The sequence below is a fragment of the Thamnophis elegans genome, chromosome 1 (assembly GCF_009769535.1).
Source record: "Thamnophis elegans isolate rThaEle1 chromosome 1, rThaEle1.pri, whole genome shotgun sequence".
Taxonomy (NCBI): domain Eukaryota; kingdom Metazoa; phylum Chordata; class Lepidosauria; order Squamata; family Colubridae; genus Thamnophis; species Thamnophis elegans.
This window is the reverse complement of record NC_045541.1, coordinates 151,664,434-151,685,127: the sequence shown is the minus strand read 5'-3', so window position 1 is coordinate 151,685,127 and position 20,694 is coordinate 151,664,434. Positions and strand designations below refer to the sequence as shown.

The 20,694-nt window shown below is 35.5% G+C and overlaps 1 protein-coding gene across 2 annotated transcripts in view; it reads left to right on the top strand.

Moving 5' to 3' along the window:
• The window catches only part of NUDT14 (nudix hydrolase 14), a 50,868-nt gene that overhangs the window by 12,142 nt on the left and 18,032 nt on the right, over positions 1 to 20,694 (top strand). For both annotated transcript variants that reach the window (XM_032235200.1, XM_032235208.1), the window contains exon 2: positions 9,314 to 9,357. In XM_032235200.1, the coding sequence (XP_032091091.1) occupies positions 9,314 to 9,357 (44 nt within the window). The remainder of the gene's footprint in view (positions 1 to 9,313; positions 9,358 to 20,694) is intronic.

The window sequence follows — 20,694 nt, the reverse complement described above, 5'->3', positions numbered from 1 at the left end:
TTTCTGGAATCACTTTGCACTTATGTCAATTGTTGCATCCCAGTTATAATAATAATTTACTTAATAATTACCTCATAATCTAGTTAGCAAGGGAAATATTGTAGTAATGTTAATCTCCTATTTGTATAGTGGTACTTAAATGTTTCTGAAGCTTTGAATTTTCAATATTTTTTCGTATGTATGTATGTATGTATGTATGTATGTATGTATGTATGTATATGAGTGTGGAAGTTATTGCCCTATTTAAATAACAGTATTCACTATCAAACTCTGATCTTCACAACATAGGTATGTGAAACAAGAACAAAAAAATTCTGAGGACCTCTGAAAACAGTTGTTTATACTCATCAGGCTGGAAAATGTTACAAAACTATTTCCAAAGAGATTGGATTTCACTGGTCCATTATCATGCAATATATGTAGATATTGGAACAATTCACCATTGTCTGGCACCATTGTTACCTTTCTTGAGAATGATTGACCAATTAAGATCATATTAAGAATAAGGTGTGTAATGTTCACAGAGAATCCCAAGATAAATCTAAGGAACCTAAGGCCTCTCTTGAATTGCCAAATGTCAGCATTCATGTGGCCACCATTCAGGAAACACTGAACAACAGTGGTGTACATGGCAAGGTTGAAAGGAGAAAGCTGCTACTGTCCAAAAAGAACATTGATGCCCCTCTACATTTGCAAAGGCTGCATGGACAAGTCAGAAGGCTATCGGAAGAATGTTCAGTAGATGGAGGAGACCAAGGTACAACTTTTTAGCTTGAATGAAAAGTGTTATATTTGGTGAAGGACAAAAGAAACAATTGTATGACTAAATGGTTAAAGCATATGAATGTTAATGTTTTGGAATGACCAAGTTCTGACCTTAAGCCTATATAAATGGTGTGGAAGGACCCAAAGTGAGCAGTTGATGTGAGCCCTGAGTTGAAGGGTTCCACCACAAAACCGCGTCCGACTAAACCGCGTCCGACTAAACCGCGTAGCTGACGTCATCAACAGGGCGACAACAGCGCGGAGACAGAAGCACGCTGTAAACCCTAAACCTAAAATTAACCCCTAAACCTAACCCCCCTAAACCTAACCCTAAACCTAACCCTAACCCTAAACCTAACCCTTAACCTAACCCTAAACCTAACCCTTAACCTAACCCTAAACCTAATCCTAGCCCTTAACCTAACCCTAAACCTAACCCTAACCCTTAACCTAACCCTAACCCTAAAGCTAACCCTAAACCTAACCCTTACCTTAAGTTGAATCGGCTTGCTTTCAAAGCGCTATTTAAAGCGCCGTTCTTTCTCCACGCTGGCTGTTGTCGCCTTGTTGATGACATCAGCAACGCGGTTTAATTGGGCGCGGCTTAGTCGAGTGTGGTTTTGACGGGTCACGGAGCTGAAGCTGTTCTATAAGGAAGAATGTGCTCAAATTCCTCCAAGCTGATGTGCAGAACTGGTCAACAGTTATTGGAAACGTTTAGTTGCAATTACTGATAACCAAGGGGGGCACAGCCGTTACTGAAAGCGAAAGTTTACTTTTGCCACACAAATATGTAGCTTTAGATCATTTTCCCTAACAAATATAAAAATCACCTTTTAGTTAATTTTTATACAGAAATAATGGCAATTCAAAAGAATTCACTTATGTTTTCTTATGTCAGCAACATGTCTACTGATCCTCTTTCTTTCAAATAACAGTATGTGCTGAAGATAAAATATGCCTTAGGAAGTCAATTTTCAGTTGCCTCAGAACTGATTGCATAGCACCCTGAACTACATTTGGGGTTGGAGAAGCTTGTAATGTTACAGTGGTGTGTGTGTGTGTGTGTGCGTGAGAGAGAGAGAGAGTTTTGTCTTTTTTTCTTGTTGTCTGTAGAGCTGTCTGTTTATGGTATTTGTCGGTTTCATTTTTGGGTTTTGGGATGGCGCATGGGATCTGTGTGCTAAGGATTGGGTGCATTTGGAGCACTCTCCTGCAGACACTACATGATATACAAAAGACCCACTTTTGAAGCTACGGGGTACCCGCTGCTGAGAGGATCTACAAACAGTATAAGGACAACACTGAGAATAACCAGCTGGATGTTGCAGCAGATGCAGAAACTGGAGTCTCAGGGGCCTTGCTTTCCATCACAATGCTTGTTTACAGTAATATGTTTACTAAAATACAGTACTTCCTTTTTATGTCCCTCATTTCCTTGCTCAGTGCATTCTTGATGGAGCTATTCTTTTTGCATGCTGAATACTATAAGAGAGAGTTAGACTAAGAGATACTGACTGGTCTAAAGCCATTTAGTAAGTTTCATAGCTGAATGAACACAGTGGCCTTAGCTATGGTATTTGTGGTATCACATTAACAGATGAATGAGCAAAGAAAACATGTTCAGAAATGTTTGTTTTACCTCCTAATGGTGGAAAAAAATACCTTCGCAGAATAAGCTATATAACTATAACCTTACGGATGTATTTTCTTTATCGTTGCTTGTCAAAATATAAAACTTACTAAAATTAATATAAAGAGTGAATGGATATTGTCAGTTAAAATTATAAATGACTTGGAAGTGTACACCTTTCAGATGATTGCATGGGAAGAAATTGTTATTCCCAAATTTATGGTTTATTATATTTTGTTTAGATTGGTTTGGATGCAGATTGAAGTCTGAGTCCATTGTTACACTTATTTATAGCAGGCTTTGAATATGGAAACTAGGTAACTGCTGAGACACTGAGATTATTTTTCTGGAACTTTCTAGAAAAGGGTTCAATGATAGTGTTTTGGTTTTGTTTCACAATTTTTACCATTATAAAAATAAAGTTTTATTTCCATTTCTGACTTGGGCCCTGAATCAGAAATTTAAGTAAACCACATTAGAGTAGTAAAAATGATACTAAATCATTAATAGAAACTCTTTTAAAAAACTAAAGATTAGATGCAGTTAGTGTGTAATTCAGAGATCAAAACCACAGAGACACTTTGAATTTGCCTGAACAGTGGGATCATAAATAATTTAGTCACTATGATGAGATTTATTACTAGTGTAATAATTATTTTCAATTTTTCTTATTCAGATTATTCATTGCATGTGTCATATAGATACAAATATCAATATATGTTCAATCTGTTATGCAAATATGCATACCTTGCTCATTTATTTTTTGTTATGTGGCTACTGTAGGTGTTTAACCTTGCTATATTGTTTACTAATCTTTAGATTAATATTCCACCTTTATTTTTACAACTCATGTTCCTATCTTCTATACTCCTCACGAGAACAATTCTGTAATGTGGGTTGGGGTGAGAGAGAATGAGTGGCCCAAAGTCACTAGCTAACTCTCATGCCTAAAGGAGAATTAGAACTCATGCTTCCTGATTTCTAGTCCATCAAACTGGCTCTGTTTCAAAAAGAGAGTAAACCTATCATGGGAATGGGGTCAAGGAGTCAAACTCACTTGAAAATTTTTACTTAGTGTAATTATTTGTTTGTTATATTTGGAAACATGGAAAGATGTCATGCTGACTGGGTTTATATGGTGCACTAAATTAAGTTTGCTTTAATTACAGTTTGCTGAATAAACAAAAGCCATTGGGCTCATATAACACAGTAATCCCCAAAACCTCTTTATAACTATTACCATTATATACCCTACTCTTAATCCATTCAGTTCAGTGTGTACTGTCTATGCTAAATAATCAAGATCCTCCAGATCAGGGGTCTCCAACCTCCATGGACCAGCACCAGTCCAGACATGCCAGCAACAAAACCACTCAAACAAGTGAAGCCCCATCTGTGTGATGCAGCCAGCACATGAAACCACGCTCCCTCTTGTCCTTGGAAAAATCTATCTCTATGGAACCAGGCCCTGGTGTTCAAAAGGTTGGGGGCCCCTGCTCCATATAATGTTATCTTTCATCTGAAAATTGCTGTAATTGAATCTGGAACCTTCTGCATGAAAAGTATCTGCTTTGCCACTGGAATCTACCAACCTTCCTCCAAGAAATTAAAAGAGTTTGAATGCGCACTATCCTATTTTACATGTGGATTAATTTTGTTATTTGCATGAGAAGTTTGCAGTAGATGGCTGAGAAAATCAACAATTTGATTGTTTCTTGTGGCAGGTATGTTATCTGCAATACAAATATAAATTTGGATCCATCTCAGAGGTGGGTTCCTACCAGTTCGCACCTATTCGGTAGAACCGGTTCATCAAATCTACCGAACCAGTTAGAAGAGGTTCCACCAGTGGACCCGGAAAGCAGGCCACACCTACAGAAGAGGTTCCAAATTTTTTTGAAACCCACCACTGATCTATCTCCAGTACTATACTCACTGTAGTACCTTGACTATTAAGGGTATGAGAAATAACTTTTGAATTGACAACGATTTTGTCTTCCACATCAGGAAGCATTGGAAGATTATGCTTTTTGTATGTTGGATAGAAAAGAGCTGTTTTTACAAATAAATTTATAGAAGTCCAAATGTTCTTCCTGTCTTGTGATGCATAATTTATATTGATAATTCTGATATCACAATACCATATGGAGATTTGGCTTTATATTACTCTTTAAATAACGATGTTTTAAGTGGTAGCAGTGAAGGTGAAACTTTGGAGGTTTTTTCTCTTTCTCATTATTTTATTTACAAGAAAACAGCTGAAAGATCTGAAAATTCCTCCCAAGCTTATGTAATTAAACAATGCAGAGGGGAAAGCATGCAAGGGGAAATGTGCACAAATGAACTCCATCAAGTTCACATTGACCTAGAAGTACAAAGCATTCAGGGGCATTGCCATAGTCACTCGTTGTGTTAGCTATTGATGGTACATGACAGAAACTGGCATCAATAGTGCAGCTGGCAAAAAAAGAAAAAGCCTCAATCAAATTAGAACATTCAAGTTAGTCCTGCTTTGCAAACTACATTGAATCTAAAATTAGTTTTCATTAGCTAAAATAGAAAACAAACAAAATAATGGTTTAGCTAATAAAACCAGGATAGTGCAAGATTTAAGAAAGTATTAAGTATTTCATTCTACCCTTAGGCACATAATCTATTCCTCAATGTGTTTTTGTTGTTTGTGCTCAACAATTCAATTATTATGCAGGACAGTATAGAGAGGGAGGATCTCTATCATTTTCATGATAACATTTGAAACTGCCTTGCATGGAGTCATATCCTTAGTTTATTTGGCTAACTAAAGGCAGCTCTTCAGCATATCAGTTCCTTCCTAACTATATTGCCTGAGATGCAAATGTCCATAACTAGTAGGAAAGTTATTTCTCCATCCCGCCCCAAATAATTGCTCTATATTAGGAATAGGGAATTCTTTTATATTGCTGGTAAAAATAGGATCCATAAAAAAAGAAGTTAACATGACCTCCCTGATGAAAAACATACTTATCTTTTAAGATTAGCTTAAAAATTAGGTCTTGCTTAAAAACATTTATCTGTGGTATTTAATCCTTTTATGAAAACTTTCCTAAGGTTTTTCCCCCTCTTTCTTTATTCAATTCTCCTCTGATTGCCTCATCTCCATTAAATATTGTTCTTTCTTTCTCTTTTCTTCCCAGGTTTATGTTTATACCTGTTGTCCCATTGCCATCCTTTTTTTTTTTCTTTTCTTTTTTCTGTATACCCTCAAAATGTTTTTTCTTGCCATAAAGCTGTTCCTAGGGGTGAGTTGGCAGGCTTGGAGTACGTTCAGGGGATGTTAAGGATCATTTTCTTGCTTAATACTCATAACTAAGGAAAATGATATCCAGATACAGTAGGTGGTATGTGTATTTTACATCCTTGCTTTCTTATATATCATATCATATATAACATACTGTACCTGCATTATAGAGCAGCTGCCTGGAAAATAAGGCAATATTTCTGAAGCAGGATAAGTTACAGAGAGGCTTGATACTAGATTCACACACTATGGCTAAAAAGAGATTAGGCAGTTTCTGGTGTGGTAGGAACCAATTTAAAACAAGCTGCAATCTATAATAAGATGTATTTGCTTGACCATGGTATGCTATGTTATGATATGCTATTAATTGTTTTATTAATCCATATTCAAGATTTAGTACCTTGCACAAACTCAGCAATTTTAGTTTCAAGTATAAAGCCTGAATGGCATAAAGGGGGTAGTTTGTCTCATATAAGCATCTTGTTTTTAAGAATCCAATCAACAGCTAGTCCTTTCTTCCTACAATGGGAGCAAGGGCTCCCTTATTCACTTGCAGAACACCTCCATAAGATCCAACACCACCAGTCTAGATATGTTCAGCTTTTAAATGCAAGTAACCCAGAGTTGGGTTCCAGCTTCTGTTACTGCCGGTTTTCTCAGGGACACACTTTGTGCATGCAAGCTTGATGCGCACACACACGCTTGATGCGCACCATGCACACATGCACAATAGTAAAAAAATTGCTTCTGTGCATGTGCAGAAGCAAAAAACAAGATGGTGGCGCCTATGGTGCCGCCAATTGAACTGGTTCGGGGGCATGGCTGGCCAAGTTACTACCTACTCGTCCGAAACGATCCGAACCTGTAGGGACCCACCTCTGAGGTACTCTTATATTTATTCATATAGAGCCATGGAGACAGTTTAGGATTGAAAAGATATTTATTTTGTTGTTTTGGTTAGTTTGCAAGTGGTTAATATGCAATAACCTTGGTTATTTATTTTTCTTGGATGCTGTCTATTTCCACAGAGTATAGGTAGCTAGCAATATAAATGCGTAAAAATATATCCAGAAAACCCTAATATCTGTAGAGGTAATTTAAAATATATATTTTTCATCAATATAAATGTCATACATAGGCAGCTCCACTTTTAAATGATAGGACAACACCACCACCCCATGCAAGGCAGAGCAGATGTGTCTTCAAAATAATCCTAAAGACTAGAGGAAAGAGGTTAAATTTCAACTGGGAATTCCAAAGTATGGGAGTGACTACAGATAGACCTCAACTTATAAAACACAAAAATTTTGTTGCTGGGCAAGAGTGCTATTAAGTGAGTTTCCCCCCCTCTTTTATGACCTTTTTGCCATAGTTGTTAAGTGAATCACTGTATTTGTTGAGTCAGTAACCCAGATGTTAAGTGAATTTGGCCTCCCCCTTGACTTTGCTTGTCAGAGGTTTGCAAAGAGTATTCACATGACCCCGGAATACTATTACTGTAAATACATACCAGTTGCCAAGCATCCAAGTTTTGATCACGTAACCATGGGAATGCTGCAAGGGTCAAGCAAAAACGTTATAAGTCACTTTTTTCAATGTCGTTGTAACTTCAAATGGTCACTAAATGAATGTTTGTAAGTCAAGGATTACCTGTATTGAGAACACAAACTTCCATGTCCTTGTCAGGAATGCCTACATCTGTTTAGTGACTGAATATTTAAAACATACATACATTTTCTCTGTGAATTTCTTTCTTTTACTTGACAAATGTCAGCATTCAAGTAATTTCTAATAGGGAAACATTTTTGTGTAGAGCTAGCACTGCAGAGTTAATATTGTTTGTTTTTACTACTAACTTTATCTATATACATGAGACAGTAGAAAAATATTCCTCAGTCTTTTGACAAGAATAGCAATAGAGGTGGTAGCGGAGCCCCCACTTTACTATTGCAAATGTCTGCATGGTAAACATTTTAATGGTTACTGCTCTGGGGCAATGAAGAGAAACCTTGAAAGACCAAGTTGATTCCCCATTTGTTAGATCTTCATTATTTTATAAACATATGAGTGTGTTGAATAGAAGATAAATCATTGTCATTTTGTGTATTACCTGATAAAATCACTATAAGTACGTTAGATTTAATGTGCTGTAAAGTACACAGAGCCATATAACCATTGGTAACTGTTTGCTTGCTATTAATTATTAGCAGCCTTCATACTGGACTGTCAGCGTGAAGTCGGTATTTGGCACAATAGAAACTTAACTGCACAAAGCTGATCTGAATTGCATTACACTAGTAGCAAAGAAAAAGATTATTTTTTATTTCAATCCACAACAACATAAAGTAAAATAGAGAAAGCTATTAAACTGGACAACATTATACCGATTAATTGTTTTTCAAAAGGAAGTAACCCACAACTGTTTACTAACTATAAAGAATCCCTGAAAAATGGGCAGTTTTCGGTCTCTTTCCAAATTGGAGATTATCTGTACCCCTTTCAGTCAAGTTTCATGTTTAGGTATCAGACTGAGATAGCAATTGATCATTTTTGTGGATAATTTATGGCGTGAATAGGGTGGGCGCTATTGCATCCATCCTTGTTCTTTTTGATCTGTTGGTGGCTTTCAGTATGATTGATTGTGATATTTTTCTGGATCAGTTCAAAAAATTATGTGGGGGAGCCAAAGTAATTCAATGGTTTTCTTCCTTCTCCCAGGGTCAGTTCCACTTGCTGTTAATAGGGGCCAGTGTAGAGTTTCTCAGCACTCAGTGCTCTCCCCACTCCTGTTTCACATCCGCATGAAACCAATGGGTCAGTAAGGGGTGAAGCATTCTCAATACCGTATGCTGGTGTTACTTATAAATCTCTGTCCAAATCAAGTTGATATTTTTTCTTGGTGTCTGGAAACTGTAGGGGGCTGGATGAGGAGGAACAGATTTGAACTCAACATTAGCACAAGTGGTTGGAAAGAGTTGGTTTTGATATTTAAGCTCTTCCTTATCAATATGTTACTGTCTTGAGGTCCATCTGTATAATTGTTTTCTTGTTTCAAGCCTAATAACAATGTTAAGATGAACTACCAAAGTTCCTATCTGTCCACTGGCATGGAAAGAACTAAATTATCTTGGCCAATATGAATTCTTTGATTATTAGAAGGCCAGAGTCAGTTGTATGTCAAAGCATACGTCCTGTGCCGACTTTTTAGGAAAGACTTTAAATAGGCATCTAATATAACAGCAATTGCTACCATATTTAGACTTAACTCAGTAGCAGTGCATAGTTGCTCATGGCTAAACTAGAGAAAGGTTAGATATAGTATAATGATGGGAAGCCGTCAGGAAATCTCAGAACTGCATTCCAGATTGAACTGTTGAAAAAAAATATTCCAAGAAGAAAATAGGAAAACCACTTCCACCTTATTGCCAAGAAAAATATATAGAAACACCCATAAAGCCTGGCTTTTTCACATCAGCTAGTTAGCATATATGCAACTTTTCCATCAGAACTAGGAAATTTAGAGAGGCTTCCAAAATAGCTGGCATTTATAACTAAACATGTACTTGAAAGTTGACTGATTTGCATGGGAACAGATTGAACATTAATATAACATATTACTTATTATACCTTTTTTTCAGAATGGTATTTCAAAACTTTGGGATTTCATGAGGACACATGACAGGTAAATTTCAAAGAATGCAACTGTCAGGCAACATGCTACTGTATATTTTTTTAAATAATTCATTCTCTCATTCTCTCTGTTTTACAAAATTATATTTATCATTTTGCGACTTCATACATACATATTTGTGTTGCCAACTCTTATAAAGTGAACCTTTATTATTGTATGCATATAAAATAATTCAACAAAGTTAGGAGCAGATTATGAATTTGTTTTTTACCTGTGGGTGTAATCACTTGAGAGTGTGATTTGGTGGCCATGTTTGTACACCCTGGCAATGAATTGTGGAATACTATAAGCCACTGCTTTAGCCCCACTATTACTTACATATGTATACAATCATTGTGGAAGGTCTTCAGGATCTTTAAAGTTAAGTGTACTTTTCCATATCATTTAATCAAAATATATATATATCTTGGATCAGTGTCTGAATACTGTAATACTGTAATATATAGTGGATAAGGGCCCATAAACAGCAACTGAATCTTGAGAAGCAAAGCTGATAGATGGAATTACATACACTAAATGGGATTATACCTTCTCAATGACTTCCATGAATAGTCCCTACAGTATTACTAGCTTCAGGTGGGCTATTATGGTTGGGAACAAACTAGAGGGGTTCATATAATTTCAAATTTAAATAACGGTAATACTACCTGTGAGAGACTCCTTATGAAGGACTATCTTTATGTTTGGTCCTGAAGCTACATCTTGTGCAAAAATTGTTATGATGTTTGTTTTAAGTATATGCTAACTAATATAACAGCAGGAATGTCCACGCTGCTATTGCTTTAGATCCGATTGAATAATTATATAATATTATCTATTGAGACTCCAGAAACATTCTCTGGAGCAGCACCTGTCCTCTGGAATGAGGTTCCCCCTGAGATTGATTGATTGATGTATTTATTTATAAAATAAATTATTTATTGGCCACACATCTTATCACCGAGTAACTCTGGTCAGCTTACAATCATACAAAAATAAAAACTATACAAAGATATAAGCTCTCACGCTGCTGCCATTTCAGAGGGCCTTGAAGACCTGCCTTTTGTCCCAGGCCTTTGGCTAGAATGGGGATAGCCCTTAATTACATGCTGCTGATAGGTTGCAAATGGTTTTGTTCATTGGTGGAACAGTGGTACATTTTTACTGATTTATGTTGATTTGTTTATATAGTATGGGCCTTTTAGTCTATAGGCTCTGTCGTTTTACTATTTTTTTATAGTAAAGTTGTAGGAATAGAGGAAAGGTTACATAAAGACATGCGCAGCACACTGCCATGATCTCAGTGGCTGGTTACCTCTTAACCTATGAGCTCACCTAATTAACAACAACAGGCACTACGAGGAACTATTGAGTTATGTGAGATTCTGCCCTGGCTGGGATGTTCTTAGAGATCGACAAGGAGAATAAGCCAATTATAATTCTGTTGCTATATGCTCATTGCTTTGCTTGCAAAAACTGTATAAAAAGAATAAGCCCTCCAAAGGGAGGGGAGACATTTTGGAATGAACCCTCTGTGATGTCTGGACTTTGAATCCATCATAAAGTGTTTTAATTTCTATTTTTATGATATGCCTATATTTTGCCCAGTTATATACATATGATAAATGCATTTACTACTACAGCTGCAAATATATACATTTATTTTACTTAGGTTTTATAATGTTAATGTTGTTATTGATACAAGAATTAAGAAGGAGGTTTTTTTCTCCAAAAACATAAATAGGCATACACATCTAGCAAAGAACTTTTTGTTCAGCTTATTTGTATAAAGCAGATGGATTGGAAAACACAGGTTGCTTGAATGTGATAGGGTAATAGTCAAACTCAATTTGAGGGCCGCATCAGAGTTGTGTTTGACTTTGGGGGATGAGGATGGGCGTGGCCAGGGTGGGCATTGCCAGCTTGATGTCATTATGTCAGCCCGAGTGCCCTGCCAGTGAAAACTGGCTCCTGAGCTCCATTTTCAGCTGCAACAGCTTCCTGCAACCCTCTGCCAGCAAACACGGAGCTCAGGAGGGCGGTTCCACCACAAAACCGCGGACGACAAAATCACGCTCGATGAAAGCGCGTACGTGACGTCATCACAGCACGACGAAAACATCGCGCTGTGATCGATAAATGTAAAAATAAAGCGAAAACCTTACCCTAACCCCCCCAAACCTAACCCTAAACCTAACCCTTAACCTAACGCTAAACCTAACCCTTAACCTAACGCTAAACCTAACGCTAACCCTTAACCTAACGCTAAACATAACCCTAACGCTCTAAATCTAACCCTAACCCTTAACCTAACCCTAACCCTAACCCTAAACCTAACCCTTACCTTTATGTGAATCGGCTTGCTTTAATTTTATTTTTATTTCAATTTTTAATTTTTTTCGTCGCGCTGTGATGACGTCAAATGCGCGGTTTCGTCGAGCGCGCTTTTGTGGACCGCGGTTTTGACGGGTCACGAGGAGGGCTGCCTGTGGCCCTTCCAAGCTCCGTTTTTGCTGGCAGAGGCACTGCAGCCTAACCCTTTGCTGTTTTCAGGGCAGTCCCAAGGGCCAGATCTAAGCACCCTGCAATCTGGCCCCCGAGCCTTGAGTTTGACACTTTTGGTTTATATTAACTGCTATCTGGGAAGTAGTCTATGTAAACAAAAGGGTGTATTTTTTAAAAAATTAAAAAGTTAAAATCCCTATTGGAAACAATTGAAGCAATGGGTTTTTTAAAAAACTATTTATTTAGCCAAGATGTTGGGGGGGAGTGAGCATATTTGTCCCAAGCTCCCAAAAAGTTTATGCCTGGCATTCATATTTTATTGGAACACAAATTTAGAATGTTCTAGCAGAATGTAGAGCTCAAGTAGAGCTAAAAACAGAAAAATATTCCTTAGGGTATATAGCGCAAAAGCTAGATGCAAATGTGAAGAGTAGCTTAGACTTTGGCACTTAATTCATTTGCTTAATTCTTCTGTCCAGCCATTCAGAAAAATAAAGGATCTGAATAGCAGCCTAGTTAACTCCCTACTAAACCAGCTTGTCAAAGGCATTATGTCAAGATAAATGTAATTGGCTCTTAATTATGCTACCCTCATTGCCTCCACGGGAAGAGAGCTCTGAAGCAAGGAAAGCCAGTTCAAAAACATCACCTAAGAAAGAAAAAGACATTTTCTAGGGGTTATCTCTGGAGGATTATAATAAATCATTGGGTTGCTGAAAGTACCTCACAATGTTTTACTATTTTGGGATATAACCATTTTGTAGATTGTTTCTTCAGTAAGTAATATTATTTCTGTGCTAGTATAATGTTTTATGGGCTAGTTTGATGGTTTTGGTATCCTTTTAATTTAAAAAAAACTTTTCCACAGAATTTTTTTAAGTTAGTTGTGAACATGATTGCATAAGATGCACATGTCATGCCAGTCATCTCTGGTCACACAGCATTTGTTTCCTTCCCATGTACAGCAGCTGTCATGCTGTTAACTTTTTTAGTGACTACAGGGCACAGTATTTCAATGAACCATTTTACTCCACACTGCAGAATTCCTTTTTTTCTAGAAATAGGATGTGCTTCTTTATCCCCACTGCCTACTCCAAAATATGTAATCAGCAATTGTTCCTATTAGATTATAATATTATTTCAGGACAAAACCCAGTATAATATTTCCTGCTTTGAAAGCCTCTTGTATTATTTTCTTTCATTATAGTGGACTTTTTCTTTCCCTCTGAGATTCAGCTAATTGGGCTCATTTATCTTAGCCTTAAAATACAAAGCTAAGAAATTAGATTTAAGCCCAGAATCACCCAATTATACATAAACAAACTGAATATAGTGAAAGTGCAACTCTCATTTTAGGAATCTCTCTTCTTTGGCCTGCTAGCATTCAGTTAATGTTTTATTATAAGATAATGGCTGTAAGGCTTACTTCATCTATGGAAGTCATTTCTTGAAAACGTTTCCCTTCTCTCTACTATTGTGATAATGTGACATGGAGTCAATTTCTCTGCTCTTGCTACAGCAGAACATTAATTTTGTGAGACAGTTTCCCAAATTCAAGATTAAAGATTCACTATATCCTTTGTTCCCAGAATATTACCTATGTTCAGCAAGGTATTGTACCACATGCATGAAATTGGGGAAGAAGCATTTTTAAATGCTACAGTGGGTTGTGGGATATAACCTCTATTAAAATAATACTCCATTAAAAGAAAGCATTGAATCAGCTTGCTAGGGAAAGGAGTATATTATTCTGGCATATAGGACAGCTTCCCTATATTCTGTGGAACCATGAATCAGATCTCTTAGCAAATGAAAGCTACACACGATTGGCAATTCTGGTTCATTCAAAAGATACTAATGATGGATTGGGTTGTGTCAGCTCAGTTACATCAGTTCTTATCAGTAATATATTAGATTTTAGTACTTGTAGCACTTGCACTATATGTTTGCAGTGTGTGTTATTTACTGCACCATCACTCTATCAACATTATAGATAGGTTGTTGAAAAGGATTTATTTAGTGGCTGTTTCTGTTTTTGTGGTCTCAATTGTAACATAGTGTATGATAAATTCTGGGTATATGTTAAAAGAAAGCTTCCTGTTTTAGCAATGATACATTAAGATTACATTATTTTGAATAAAACCATGCCATTCTAAATTTCAATAACCAATAAGAACATTGAAATTGTACTGTCAATTGCAGATCCATATAGCAGTACAAATTACTAAACATTATTTAGAATAAGGCACAAGGCAACATTATGCAGCTAATTTTGCATAAATACACTTGTCTTAAAGAGGACTAAATAAGCTTATTACAGTTTTTTTAAGTATTCTGTTCAAGGCATGAATGAAAATTGTAGTGTTTGATTAGCCACGTGTACTGGTCATCCTGTTTCCATTCCTTCACTTTTCCCAGTATTATAGACTTCTCAAAAGAGCAAGGTCTTCTCATGTGTCCAGAGACATTTAACTTACTCTTCTGGAAAACCAAACATATCCCCATAATCAAAAACAAATCTGGATTTATTTATTTTATTAGTTTGTTTGGGAAGGGGTTTTTTTTTTTTTTGGCTCTACATGATATTCTCAAGGCCCTTCTTTAATGCCAAAGGCAAAAGTGCCAATACTCTTTCTTTTCCTGCTTTCACTTTCATAGAGTATCATAAAATTTGTGGGAATAGACATGTCATAAGATCTGAGTATCTTTCCCAAAGCCTTCATTGCTGCTATACCATGTCCTAGTTTGCAATCCTGAAAGGCAGAAGCAATCCATATCTTCAGTATCTTCATTGTGAATTCCAACACTGATTGCTGTTGGCATTTAGTCTTCTTGATATTTAGTTGCATTCCCATTTTTTTTTACTATGCTCCTTGGCTTTCATTATTAGAATTTTGCCACCCGTTCAAGGTAGCATGAATTGTGGCTCTTTATTTCTGCAGGGTATAATAACAGAATCTTGAAAGGTTGCTAGAATGTCTCGCTGCCCAAAGAGAATTAAGCTTCCTTATTTGGTTATTTGGGCTTCCTTCTGATGCCCTCTTTCTTTCCAGGAGTGTCATTATTATGATCTTACATTTTAATATGAGTTATATTTCACTGTGTTCAACAGAAATTAGATTTGAAATCATATTGTAGAATATACTTATTTAGAAAAAATACACCTTAATATGCAACCTTCTCTATTATATTTGCTTTCATGATTAAATGCATCATATTATATTATAAATTGTGTGTCTCTCTATGTGTTTTAAATCATGAAGCATATTTCTCCATTCTAAGATTGCTTAGTTTGAATAGGCATATAAAATTCTTCCATAGCTTATCATTGAATGATCCAGCAGTCCTAATCTACTGCATGCAAGCCCTGTAGCAACTGAATGGAAGAAAGCAGAATTCTTCTTTACTTGTTTAACTGGGTAAGCCAGTTAACGAATATGAGATCTTCTGCATGCAAAAGATGCTTTGTGCGATTAAACCATGGTTCCTTTTCATTATGTATTCAATTTACAGTGTAAAAGATCAAAGGTCTGCTGATTGGAATGATCCTTTTTTGTCTGACATGTTGAATGCCTTCTGTAATTCCAGTCAGAGTATAAAATATAGGGCCACATAAATAAACAATTTGATCTAATACAAGAAAGTTTAGAACTCCTTTAATTTTCATTGTACACAAAGTACACTGTAATTTAGAATGTTCAAACTAATGCACTCTCTATGAGGAAAGTTGGTAATACAGCCAATTTCCTATTCTTGTTAGTGATGATTGTTTACAATCTATATTTTATTCTTTAATATAACTTTTGGAAAACTGCTTTTTTAATTTTTTTCCAGTATCTCATTTTTATATGTTGACTAAATAACTCTACTAACAGTATAAGCTATTGTGATAATATATGGTTGTAATTTATATCCACATATAATGGATGTGCATGCAATGGTTAATAGTAATATTTCTTATTCTTTTATGAGCTGGATTACAAAAACAGCAGGTCTTACTGCTGGTAACATTTAAAAAAAATGCTGCAGGCTCTTGTATTAAAAAGAGGATTGATAAAAAAAATCTTGCATAGTTGGAGTTTTAACTGACCCTAAAGGAGTATAAATATTCAACATATTTCCTCTAAGTCTAACCAATGTTCATATGTATCTTTCTATGGAAAAGAACATTGCTTTATCACGCTTTAGCAAAGGCATACAGTGTCACACGCAAACAGACATATATGCACACACACACAGAGTGTTGAAGTGTATTTAGAGGCAAGAAAATATGGTATGTTCAAGATATAGGTAGTTTAAATTAAAAATAGTGATAATGAAATTGTGAGCAAAAGATAACCATCAAGAGTTCTTGAATGTATATTAAATAAGAATCATAGGGAATTGGTGTGTAACAACACTGTAACCTCCAACAATAACATGTTTTTAATCACGCGCACACACACACACACACACACAAAAACGTGCACATGAGTTAAAATATATTCATCTTTGTATTTTCAATGCCAGGTTTTAAATACGAAATCACACTTTGAATTTTCTTTTTACTGGGAGCAGTGCAAAGAAGCAGTCATAAGATCAGTGTAATTATTTCCCTGTTTTTTGTGCCCCCCCTTTTTTCCCAAAATAAAGTGGATTTATTAGTGTGAAAGGCTTAATGTTTTTGTGTGGGTTTTCTTTTGTAATACACAGCAGCTTAAATAGCCCCTTAGAAAGATGCTGCCTGTTGATGGGAAATGCATGATGCTTTGAGGGACTGAGGATCAGCTAGTAAATATTATGCAAGTGTGCACACATTTAACCTTCAGTGTTCCTTTATTACTGTATGGTCACAATTAGGAGAAAGTAAAAAAAGTGTGATAATTAAAAGACATAGTGTTAAAATATTGTCCCGGAATTGAGCAGGTGTGGTCTCTCCAGCAGAAATTATTCTGTGGACCTGTCTGGTAAAAGAGGGTAATACTACTGTCTTTATCTAATTGCATAATTTTATTTGATTTGAATTTGGCATCATATGATTCCAGAGCAATACAGTATAAAACAAACTTTAAATATAATAACATAAATTAAGAAAATACAAAAAGATAAATGAAAGAATGTCAGTCTGGAGAAAATATCAACCCAAAACAAAAACAAAAAAATCAATCCTCAATCATCTCTAAAAAGGGAAGATCCATCCATCCTACCAAAACGCTTAGGTGAACAGCCATGTTTAGGCCCAGTTTAAGGCCTTCCTGAATACCATCAGCGTGGGAACCATTCATAGTTTGAGACCAACCTCGTTCCAGAGGGCATGCATCGTAACAGAAAGGGCATCATTCTTGGCTCCCAAAAGATGACATTGTGTTTTCTCTGTCATCTGCTGCTGCCCAGGCAAAAACCTCAGAAGATAGGTGCTCTCTCAAATGAGTGGTCCCTATATCATGTAGAAGTTTATAATGATAACCAACATCTTAAATTATACCTGGAAGCATAACCAATGCAACTCACAAAGCAGGGGTGTCACAAGGGCATTCTGAGGCTTCTGGATAAGATGTATATCTTCGCCAATATATCAAGAGATAGCACTCCTAGTAACTGACCTCAAAAATTCAACATTGATTTGAGAAGGGGAATGTGCTTCTCCTGCTGCCTTTCCTGACCTCATTAAAAGTGCCTGTTATTCAAGTGCTATTAGTTTTAATATTCAAAAATTATTTATAGGATTGAAGTTTTTAAAAAGAAATTACAGCCACTTGGAAAAAGAATCTGTGTAATTCTTTAACAGCAGTTGAATAATTATTTTATCAATTATTATTGGTCAAAGCAAAATTTGGTTTTTCCTTTTTTTTTTCTTAAATGACATCCTATAAATGAGATAAATATGTAAGGAAACCTATCAAAAGAATATATTTGAATTGAGATCCAAATCAAACTAGGAGATAATTACTGCTTTGTTAGAGTCTTAGATCACATAAGCATTGCTTAAACAACTGTGCGGGAGGGGGGGTGAAATAAATTCTGGCTCCGTAAAAAACTATATAAGAAGTAATAGTAAAGATTTGTTGAGATTAGCTATCAAGGAATTTTATTAAATTGGCAAAAGTGAGAATTGAACAAAGAAATTAATCTTGAGCAGCATTGCTGGGAAATAGGTACACCAATAAAAAATAACATGCTTTAGAAGGCTTTGCATTTTGTTGCTTAAGAGAAATGCAAACTGCATGCTGATTCAGAAGTATAAATTGTTAGCATCTACCAGTAGAACGAAAGATACATAGTGACAGTTCTATCTATGAATTTTCTTGCTGAATAAAGTAGAACCTGACATTGTGACAGAGGAATAGTAACTTAAGTATTAAACACCTCTGGAGATGGTTCAGTGCTTACACAGATCTCCTGAGTTTACAGGATTCAGTGGGGCAACTCTAAGCTAACATGATGAGTTTAAAAATATCCCTTTGATTTGAGCAATATATGGAAATGAGAGCAGCCATTCCAAGATTTTTCTGATACCCTTGTCTACCCTGGACACCAAAGAATGATTCATGCATTTCTCATCATCCCGCTGCACCTGAAACAAAGTTTTGTTGACTGTATTCTCCAGGGATGGAGTAAGAATAAAAACAAATTGTATGCATTTCTGGCATGTTTGCACATGAGACGTATTGTTCAGGAGCTTTTGATGTCAATTTCAGATTAAATTCTTGTATAGGTCTCATGACTTTTCAAGGAAAGCCTACTCTTTTCCTGTTCTTGTGTTCTGTTTTGGCATTCTGATAACATAATACTTGATCAGATATAATCTTTTGTGTATTATGTTGCCAGATTCATTCCCGGTACAATACGGGGAAAGCAGCAAGTTCAGTCTTTCTGTACAAAATAAGAAAGAGAACAAGAAAAATTTGATGATGGAATCCCTTCCTCAGCTTTTTTTTTTTAAGAACTCTCTCTCACACCCCAAAATTAGTTAGCCTGATTTAAATAAGGATTATGGAAAAGTTGATATATAAGGTTGTTTGACATTCCAAAAATACGTCTCATTCAATTGGGGTGGGGGGGAATAACAATACATGAATCATGATACAAATAATACAGCTTACAAATTTCTGGCAGACATTATCACGTTCATACTGTCTTTAATTCAACATCAACAGAGCTGTGTAACTTTGTGGCTCTTGTTTTTGAGGGTTCCTCTTCAATTGTTGGAATTTATTGGGTAAATTTTCCACCACAACACAATAATAGCATGGCAGGCATATTTTGAGCCATATAGCTTCATATGGACAGCTTCAAATGAATCTTCTGTTTAAAAAGTCTGACACTACCTTAAGGTAGTGAGGTGTAGTACAACTTGCTTTGTGCTGATGCTACATAATATCAAGAAAGGAGATATAGCCAATTAAAATGAAGGTCCCTCTAATACCTAGTAATTTCCCTCCCCTGAAAAGGAATTCTCCCAATCCCTCTCCTTGTCCATTCTAGAAACCAAACCAGCGATAATAACAAAACAAAATAAAACCAGATACCGCAAACAAACTCAGAAAAAAATTCCTTACATATCAAAGGAACAACCCCAGACCTTGTACTTGTACTCCCCAATGATGGGGAAGCATTACAAGTTCTATCTTATGTGATAAAAACTCATCCTTGCCCAACATGTTCTATCTAAATACAACTTCTTTTTCGCTGGAAAAAAAATGGACTTGAATTTTCCTGGTGTCTGGTTTCCTTGAATTGTATTTGTTACTGGAAATACTTGTGCAATTCTTTATGATTGTTCAAAAAGTTAAAAGAAAAATCAACAACTAAAATAACTTTCAGGACAATCAGATGGAGATGTATGTGTGCCTGTTTTGCGATTCAACTTTTCATTTAAGATGTCTTCCCTGATCTTTACATCTGCATTTATATTAGCTTCTAGACACTTCCAGTCTAATGAAATTTAATGGATATAATGGAAAATAATTATCTGCAAACTGTTCTTATCAAATCAAAGCTAAAGGGGCTATTTAGGTCATCCAATTTGTCTTAAAAAGTAAAAATATTTGAAGAACAATTACTTTTGTTCTATTTAATATTAATTTAACATTATTTCTGTTAACATTAATAAGTAAATATTGTTTAATAATGTTATTAAATAATATTGAATATAAAGTAAGTAAATATCTATTTCTCAACCAGATCAAGAAAAATCACTTTCACAAAGGTTTAATTAGTAAAATTAACAATTAATTCTTTTGTTAAAAATAAATTTATAAATCCTTAATGCTAGAATATTCCCTGTTGTCTCAAGATGGCAAAGAAACAAGACAGTTGTGATGAAAGCACAATTTCATTCAAGTTTAATTTGATCTTGTTCTTTAACTTTGACAGCTTGGTTCTGATTGTTCCATCTGTTATGTACATGTCTTTAAGTGACTAAATCTCAAGGGGAAAAATAACCCATTCTTCAGTGAGTTGGCACATGTTACCTCATTTTCAAGAAATCATTATCCAGTCTCCCTCTGTTTCTTTGTTGAAATATGAACTCTAATTTCATGAGGCTTTTAAAAATTAGGTGAAAATTTCTTTTTCTTCATTTGTAAAGAATAATTTTACAAAATTCTCAAATGTCTATAAAAGTTGAACAGAATTAACTTAACTAAAAGAAAAGAACACCAAGCTTTGAAAGTTTATAAAATCTGCCTTTGAGTTTTTAGAAATTCAAACCTATCTGTATATGCTGAATTGGAGTTGCTATCTTTTTCTTCAAACCGTTTTTACTAATTAAATTTTTAAAAATTAACTCATGTTTAACAATTACATGGTAGAAAGATATAGAATATTCTTTTCATTTTAAGAATAGCTTTTCTTGTCAATTTG